This window comes from Physcomitrium patens, chromosome 22 (genome assembly GCF_059467195.1).
Source record: "Physcomitrium patens ecotype Gransden chromosome 22, ASM5946719v1, whole genome shotgun sequence".
NCBI classification, from domain to species: domain Eukaryota; kingdom Viridiplantae; phylum Streptophyta; class Bryopsida; order Funariales; family Funariaceae; genus Physcomitrium; species Physcomitrium patens.
Window position 1 is genome coordinate 2159254 of NC_143431.1, and position 9224 is coordinate 2168477.

Genomic DNA, 9224 nt, shown 5'->3' on the forward strand with positions numbered 1-9224 from the left:
TTGTTTAGAGTTTGTTGGAATTTATTTGACATTATTAATATTAAGATTTGTTTACATTTAGAATTGCTTAGGATTTGATAAAGTTATTGAATATTTATAAAAATAGATTCAAAAAAAATCTAGATTCTTTCTAAATTACTAAGATTTATCTTGCTAGGATTTAAAATTTGAATTAAGTATACTTATTTAGGATAAGATTTATTGAATAGAATGTATTCTAAAAGAGTAAATTAATATTTAAGGATTGATACACATATTAGGCTCCAATCACATGCAATTATAGGACAAGAATATTGTAAGAGATTTGGTTGAATACATATTAAAATGTAGTGGGAACTAAATTATTAATTTGTACAGTAATTTGGATGTCACTTAACAATCATACATAGCATCTAACATAATATTGAGTTACTAAGAAGTGAAGGCTCATAACATTGGTTTATTTGGAAGTTTAAAATAACATTATTCCATCCTAAAATTTGCAAACATTTTATCATTAACATGATTTAGTACAAAAAAAAAATTACCTCACAAAGCAACCAAAATTCGTTTCAAATTTTTGTGAGGTACCATTTTCAATGAGCACTCCCAGTAGGACTCGGTCCCACAATCCCCTGATTAGAAGTCAGAAGCCTTATCCATCAGGCCCCGGGAGCAGATGCGTTGCACTCCTCCTTAAAATATTTATATAATCTACACAAAAATTTGAATACAATTTAAAGGTATGAATTAACATGAAGTTGAAATGTATATATGGGAATGTACGAAGAAACTGGCTATCGGGTATGTGCAGAGCAACTGGAGTTGAATTTGCTTGAGACCAAAGACTGCTTCCAAAAACAAAAGTTACACATAAGTGGAACACACTCTATCCTAAGATTCACGCGTAATTAATTCTCTCTCACTGTGCAAGTCCAGGGGCATTAAAATGCTACAAGGTTTTCTGAGAACAATTCAATGTACGCCTGCCTAGTGGTAAAGAGTCTCGCTTAGTCTGGTTCAGTGATATCTGCATCAGGAGAAGCAAATAATGAATAATTCATGTCTAATGGAACGAACTTGTCAGAGGAAAAAAAAAAGAAAAAAAGAAAAGAAAAGAAAAGAAAAAAGGGTTAACTTAGGCGGGAGCTCTTCCCACTCTTCTCCATTTCCACGTCTGGATCCGCATTTCTGAATAGTGAGTGAGGTGAAAGAACAGATACCATACCAGAAGGATATCCTCGTCCGTGCCAAAAGCTCTGCGAGCTTCATCCAACGCATCCAACGAAATCCTCCCACTTGTGTCATGAAGGTAAGAAAGCCCAATCAGCAAGCAATTAACCGAACAAAGAGCTTGAAAGAGCCGATTTCAACGAAGTCTGACACTACTGCGAGAGCTAAAAATTACCTCCCGCTGGCTGGGTCTTGAATCTCAAACTCGTCACTGTCCATGTCATATCCACATATGACCACGTAATGGCCTGCAGCACCCACGTTTACGTTTGCACCAGCAACCTTTGTTCTAGAGCACTAACGGACATTACATGATAAATTAAAGCAATACAAACTGCCTCAAAAAGGGACTTACCGGTATATCCTGTATTGAGACCACAGCAGTCTGCGAGGCAAATCTCATCTAACCATGGATGACTGCATAAGCATCAACAAACGCAACCACATAAATTCATGTTGAAACTTGAGGGTACACCACCCCATATTCCACAACATTGTGCATCGCCTGATTCGAAGAAGTTTCATGCGAAACAATTAGTCCTAACAGACTTCTTGTTATGATGACATTAAAAGCAAGTTTTATTCAAATATGAACATGTGGCCAAGTCAAGTACCTAAGCTTGCGCTTGTCAACCAAAATGATGGCCAAAAATCCACCGGATAATATCAGCAGCGAAAGTTCTTCACCAGTTATTGATCTCCACTGTACCAAAGAAAAAACCGACGTAACAATCCAAAATGAGAAGATGCACCTCAAGGATTGCACGGCAGAAACTTACCATACAAGACAGGTGAGTAATATACCTGCACTCGGATGCCAACTTGAGGGGCCTTCGCAAAGAGCATGTTCACACGTTCCCCATCTTCTTCCATGTTTGTCTGCACCCATAAATACATGACACATCTATATTACGACGCATGAAGACGGAACAAAATCAACTGAAATACGAGCACTCTCACTTGAGCACAACAGTCAGACATCGGATTAATACAACAATGAGAGAACGCGTCGATTACTTGTAGAATTGTTGTATTGATTCGCAAACCACTAAAGCAGATCAACTCACCTGGTAAAAAGTTTCGACTGCAAAACTTGGATTTGCTCCAATTGTAACAGTTAGAAACACCACATCAACTTTGAAATGCCGCAACAGGTGAGCTAGGTCCACTGTCCATATGCTGTACCACACCAGAAACGATTACCAAACCATTGCTAACAACAAAAACCGGGACAACTCCACAATGAACTTGCACATCAAATTAAGCAGAATCAACGAATCTTTTGTTTTTGCATTTGTGTTGTTATAAATTTTGATATTGTCAAATTCACTATATCTTCAACCTAATTTTGACGTGTTCAAGTAATTTTTAGCGTGGTGATGTAAGAATACAAGGGATATTGCGCGTCATCAAACGATTCCTGTTACACTTCAACAGAATTTTGATTCTTCGTACTACATGCGATCCCAAAGGTCCCGCTCACTCTCGTGATGGATTCTCAAGGTTAGGAAGCCCTACCTCGTAGTTTGACAGAGTTGGCTCAAATACTTGAGATCGCAGCCCTCAACGCCCAAGAATTTTAACACTATCAACACGCATGCCAATCCGCAGTCCCAGTTGCAAAGTTACCGCACATGTGGTACCCAGAAGAAACCATCCTCTTCAGTGTGCACCCTTCCATCTTCATGTAAAAATCCCTCGACGGCCTGTTTCCATCGCTCTATTTCTAAACATCAATCCCACTCCCAAAGACCCTGCAATTTGCAAAACGAACCCAAAAAACAAAGATTCCAACCTGAATAGAACGACTGCGAGGAACAGGCAGACTGAGGTCCATCAAGGGCGTCGACGGCGTAATGCACACATTGGATCCGATAAGCGACGAGGCCACCCACCCACAACTCGAACTCTGCGACACGCCCTGGCTGCTATAAGAAAACTTGCTGGATTCAAGCGCTGGGCGAGGCGGCCTAACGCGGGAGGAGGTTCGCCCCGCCACTGCGATCTCCATGACAACAACAACAAAAATAAAAATAAAAAATAAATCAGGGTATACAGATCGACCCACTTCGAATCTAATCCCCAAAAACACACTTCCTCCCTACAATTCTCCTCCGAACATTGTAGGTCACATCCGAGACTCACACTCTACGAATCACCCCTTCAAATCATCCGGCGAAATCCTATAGAGGGATGCTGCTCTCTCCTGTGGCAGCAACAACAACGACAACAACAACCCCCGTACACTCTCTTCTCTTCTCTTCAAGTGCTGGTATCGCAAGCATGCAGTATATCCGAATGCCCCCCTTTAGCAGGAGGTCACAATGGGAGCATTACCAGCGCGTCGGGATGCTGTGGAAGAATTGACGAGCACCAACACGCGAGCGAGCGAGAAGGAGCCTCGGCCACTGTGCCAGTAGTAGCACACGTACACACACGCCCTCACTCTGACCGCATTCTCGTCACTTGAATGGATGAATTAATGTCAGGGTGGGTGTCATTCGTTGTGGATTATAGCTTTTTGATGAATGTCTTTATCTGTTTGTGGTGGATGAACAAGAGCGATGGTGGATGAGAACTGTGTTCGTTGGAATCAGGATTTTTTTGTTACAAGTTACAGAATAAAAAGTTGCTTATTAGTTATCACAAGTATGGTGATATATGATTTATAATTTATTTTTGTAATAATACTTGCAATACTCTTAACTTTATATTTTTCTACGATAAATACTTAATCTAAAGCAATTGAAATTTGTCATAGAATGCATTATTCGATTCACAAGTTGTTAAATAACATTCTTTTAAATTAAACAGTAAGATTTATTATTTATCTTAATGAGACAGTCTTAGTTTCAAATTTGGAGGTTTTCGAAAAAAAATAAAAAAATAAAAATGGTAGATTTTCTAGTTTATTTTATTAAATGGTCTTGTAAAATGAAAAAAAAATTTAAATATCTTATATTTAACATAGTCTGCACAATAAAATAATGTCACACTATAAAGAAAACAAACTTTTTAGAATTATTTTGTGATTTTCTTCAATCATAAAATGCATGGAATTCTTCAAGGAAAAAATAAAAATAAAACAAAACAAAACATAAAAGTTGTTTGAATTTGTATATAAGAGACTTAAAACAAATACACTAATCTCTTTTTTCTACAAGAGGCAAACATCTTTACTGTTTTAAAATCAATTATGATTTAAAACACACACACATACAAAAATATATACACACACATATTCCATGCATCAAAAATTTGTGCTGTTAGACACAAAAGAATTATAAAATTTTAATTTGAGATTTTTGAGTAAAAATTTGACTACTTTTAAAGAAATTTCAATAAGGAAAAGAACTCATATATATATATATATATATATATATATGCGTAACAACAAAACTATTTATGTTTTTTTAGAGTTATTGGCAAATTAAATCTTAATTTACTACAACAACTTAAATAACTAAGTTAAATTATTTTTGGATAAATTACATTTATAATGGTATTTTATGTCTTCATTATCTTCAAAATAGAGGATCTTGATCATATTTGAAGAAGTGTAATATGAAAGGACAACATATAACTATGCATGTGCCAATATAGAGGTTCTAAGATCTATTCTTAAGCTCTTTATTTATTTTTTTTAGAATTTATTAATGATTAATGCAAATGTCACCTTTATTAAAAACTGCCTTAGTTACAACTTGAATAAAATCTTTGTAAATGATAGGCATAATGTAATTGTCAATAGAAAAGCCAATTATCCCTTGTAGTCCCTAGATAGCAATCTTATTTCTAAAACTTAATAAGTCAATTATGTAATAACTAAGTGTAATCCATTATAAAATCTTTAAATATAAAGCAATATTTTACAACAACATAATATGACATTGGATCTTCAGTTCAAAATCAAACAATGAAAATTTAGGTGGATTTAATTTATTTAAATACTTAATAGAATAATAATTTTTATTATTAGTACTATCTTCTATAATTGCTATATTTATATTCAGATAAGCATTTAAAACTTTAAGAAATTCTTCAGTAGCACCCTATTACAAACACACATAATTACTTAGATAAGTAGTATTAGGTAGAAATTAAGGTACATTTGATGGTATCTTGTGGACAAGCTTTTTAAAAGCTTTATAGATATAGACTTAACATTAAATATGTTACTCTTATAGAATCTTAAATAATCTCTAATTAAACCTTAATAAAATCCAAATGAAGTCTTTAAGTAATTACTAAAAAAATACAAAAATAATCTTAAATAATTTCTAAAAAATCCTAAATAATTAATAAATATATCATAAAGAAATAAAAAAGAAATTTTAAAGAAATATTAAAGATAAAAATCTTTAAAAATATTAAAAATAAAACTTTGAATGAATCATAATCAAATCTTAATGAAATCCTATTAAAATACTAAACAATCCTTAAACAAATTTTAATCAAACCATAAAAAATTCTAAATCTTAAAAAAAATTCTATTCAAACTATAGCAAAATTATTAGTAAATCCTCATTAAATCTTACAGCAAAATAAAATCTAAATAATTAATAAAATTATTATTTATTTCAACTTAAGTTTTTTATAAATTCCAATCTATTAATTAAGAATAGGTACATTTTTTTTAAAAGAAGATTGAAGATATAAAATAAGAGATAATCTTCATAATTTGCTTGAATGTTGGTAGGCTTTCTTTTCCAATCTTAATTCCATTCTTCCAACTTCAATATCTCTTCACTCTATTGTCTAATTGCTTTCAAAAGTTTTTAGTTGTAGATAATTAAGTCTACTACTAATATGCAAAAGTTTACCTTGATCTAATCAATAATTTTTTGTAAATCTTAAAAACCTTTATTAGCCCTTCAAATTCTAATTTCTAAGATTTCAATATACTTTAATTCTAATAAACTTTAAATGTACTATTTGATTAAGCTCAAGTTTATAACATATATCTAATACAACTATAATTATATAACTATAATATTTTATTTGTAGATCCACAACCAATTTTCAATAAATTTATATGCTATAAATTCTTTATGTTTGTCAAAAAAATGAAGTCATCTCAAAACAACCTTTACATATTTCTAAAAAAATCTATCAATCTTTTATATATATATATATTTGTATATAATTAACTTAATTTATATTCATATATCTTAATTAATTTTACTAAATTACTATCTAAGTATCTACAATAAATTCTTTTAGCAACTTTTTATCTCATAAAATGATTAATTATTTTTTATATTATAAAAATAATTAAAATGAATTAAATTCCATTTGAATAATAAATATGATCTATATATTTTTACCTCCAACTTATCAAGGACATGAATCTCAAAGGAAGAAAATCCTCAACACACTCTTATAGTATTGAAAGAAATTAGAAAATCACTCAAAGTTGATATAAAATTGAACTAGAATGGCTATTGCCAAAAACAAGAAGATTACAAAGTCTTGAAACAAGACTAAGGACTAGAAAGGCATTGACAAGAGTGAAGAAGGCTTCAGTCTTGCCTCCATATATACTTTCTAACTAGAAGTTATGTGGTTATATTCTTTAGGACCTCCAACATGTGTTAACTTTGTTAACCACATGTTTTAATGTGCAAGGCAAGTTATCTATGTATGCACCACATAATTATCTTGTTTTATAAGCTACTACACATAATTAACTTGTTCCACAAGCTACCAACATGTGATTAACTTGTTGGCGAAGTTTCTATCCTACAAATACATCTAAAGTCAAAACCACGTCTATAAAGCTTCTAAGAAGCTTCTCTAAAAGACTTTATATAATTAATGTATGTATATCTACTTCTATCTAATCATATAAGTAATTATTGGGATAAATGTGTATATCCATAATATTATCCCCTTCTTTTAGGGACAAGTTCTACGAGGAGTGGTTATCATCTTTTATGGATCTTTGTAATTTTTTATCTTGGTTTTGATGGATATCATTGGTAAAAGGCTTGAAATTTCTTTATTGCATTTGTAAGATTCTTTACTGGCTGCCATGTATATTCGCCAATATCATATTCACACCAATGAATAAAATTGTAGAATAGGTAAATAAACTTTGTGGTAAGTTACTGATTGGTTATTGATAACCTTGAGAATTAGACTGATGGCTAGGCAGTTTAGTTGATAACAGTAGATTGTTAGTGGAATAAATGGTTAATAATTCAAAGGGTCATAATCTTTGGAATCTGCTAGCTAATGGATTATCTTTTTGGTAGGATAAAGAGGTTGAAGAAAGAGAGATCAGGGCCAGACTGAGAGTCGTAAGCCAAGAGGCAGACTGCGAGAGTCGTAAGTCGAGATATTGAATTCTATGTGATGAATTGAGAAACTGAATACAATAGATAAGTTGGAGATTAGTAATTGAATATATAACAACCGAAAGAGAGTAAGCGGTAGATGAACTGATAAGAATATGGAAGTATTGTTGAATTGATAGTCATAGAATAAATTATGTGTTGAATTAAGATGGAAGTAGTTAGCCTTGGTATTTTGTAATTTGATAATTGATTTTAGATAGCCAGAGTACAGTCAATTGTGACACTAATAGACCCAATTCATATAACCAGACTTTCTCCGTATTCGAATCCACCTCTATTAGTTCAATTACTTTGGTATACTAAAACTTGAACACAACAAGAACAACAAAGATATTCCAAACTATTTTGACGCTGCCTTGAATCTAAAACTTCTTCTACCTCAAACTCTTGATTATTATCCACTTCTATAGGAAGAGGTGGCATTTGTCTTCTTTTCAAGATATTCACTATCTTATACGGCTTAAGATTAGACAAGTAAAATATATTGTGGATCTTCATAGACTCCGATAGTTGTAATCGATAAGCAACAAGATTGATTTTTTTACAAATAGGAAAAGGTTCTAGCCTACAATAGTCCAACTTATCTCAAGGACAAGTAGTCTTGATATTGCGATGAAGTAACCATACCTTATTACCTACATTGAATTGTGGTTTTTCCTTGCGATAGGCATCTATATTGGTCTATTTTCGTTCTTGAACTTCCTTTAATTGTATCTTCATTGTTGCATGTATCTTTGACAAATAATTTATTGAATCTTATGTCATAAGATTATCAACTTTTGAAAAATTCAAAAATATGAAGTTGTAGATGATAACCATAATTAGCAAAGAAAGATATTTGTTGAGTAAAAGAATGTATCAAATTATTGTATGTAAACTTTACCAATGGCAAAAAAGTTATCTAATCATCTTGGTGATAGTTGATGGTACACCTCAAATACTCCTCCAGAACTTAATTCATCTATTTTATTTGCCCATCAATTTGAGGATGAAAAACCAAAGAGAACTTTATATCTACCTTTAGAATCTTGAATAGGATTTTCCAAAATCTTGATACAAATTGAGTCCCCCTATTCGATATAATATCTTGTGGTAATCTATGATAGTCATAGATATTATGAATGAAAAGCTTAGCTGTTTCTTTACTTGAAATAGATTTTGTATATCGTACAAAATGTGTCATTTTGCTGAAGCAATCTACGATTATGAATATAAAATCATATGAACTTGAACTTGGAAGATCTATAATAAAATCCATAGAAATAAAAGACCATGGTTGTTTGAGTATTGGCAATGGTTGGAGAAGTCCATAGGATCGATGGTGAAGAGTTTTTGATCTTGAATAAATGTCACATGATTAGACCAAGTCTTTTACTACCTTTCACATTTGTAACCACCAAAAATCTCTAGATATAAGTTCTAAAGTCTCATTGTATCCAAAGTATATTGTTGTTGGGAAGTCATAATGCACTTAAAGAATACGTAAACATGCTTCTCTTTTTGGAACATATAGGCATCTTTCGAAATAGAGAAGGTTGTTCTTGAATTCAAACTTTGAAATATCATGAGACTTAGAAGAAAGATTCTTAATATTATGAACAAGAGGATTAGAGGACATACTTGATTGAATTTATTTGACAAAGATTGAATCAA

The 9224-nt window shown here is 32.0% G+C and overlaps 1 protein-coding gene across 1 annotated transcript; it reads right to left on the bottom strand.

Moving 5' to 3' along the window:
• Positions 1–704: 704 nt before the first annotated feature.
• LOC112275361 (guanylyl cyclase 1) lies at positions 705–3669 on the bottom strand. Its single transcript, XM_090245986.1, has 11 exons — positions 3665–3669; positions 3550–3620; positions 3008–3121; positions 2731–2797; positions 2280–2391; positions 2017–2091; positions 1827–1915; positions 1568–1629; positions 1388–1460; positions 1208–1277; positions 705–1009 (listed from the first exon to the last, which is right to left on the bottom strand). The coding sequence occupies exons 1-11, from the start codon at positions 3667–3669 to the stop codon at positions 932–934; spliced, it is 816 nt and encodes a 271-aa protein (XP_090102112.1). The 3' UTR covers positions 705–931.
• Between the last annotated feature and the right edge of the window lie 5555 nt (positions 3670–9224).

Bases quoted from the DNA above. Each gene is read 5' to 3' on its own strand.
- LOC112275361 (XM_090245986.1), bottom strand. The intron at 2,092-2,279 runs GTGAGTTGATCT...TTATGGGTGCAG, and splicing joins CAGTCGAAACTTTTTACCAG to ACAAACATGGAAGAAGATGG. The intron at 1,278-1,387 runs GTAATTTTTAGC...TCATGACACAAG, and splicing joins CAAGACCCAGCCAGCGGGAG to TGGGAGGATTTCGTTGGATG.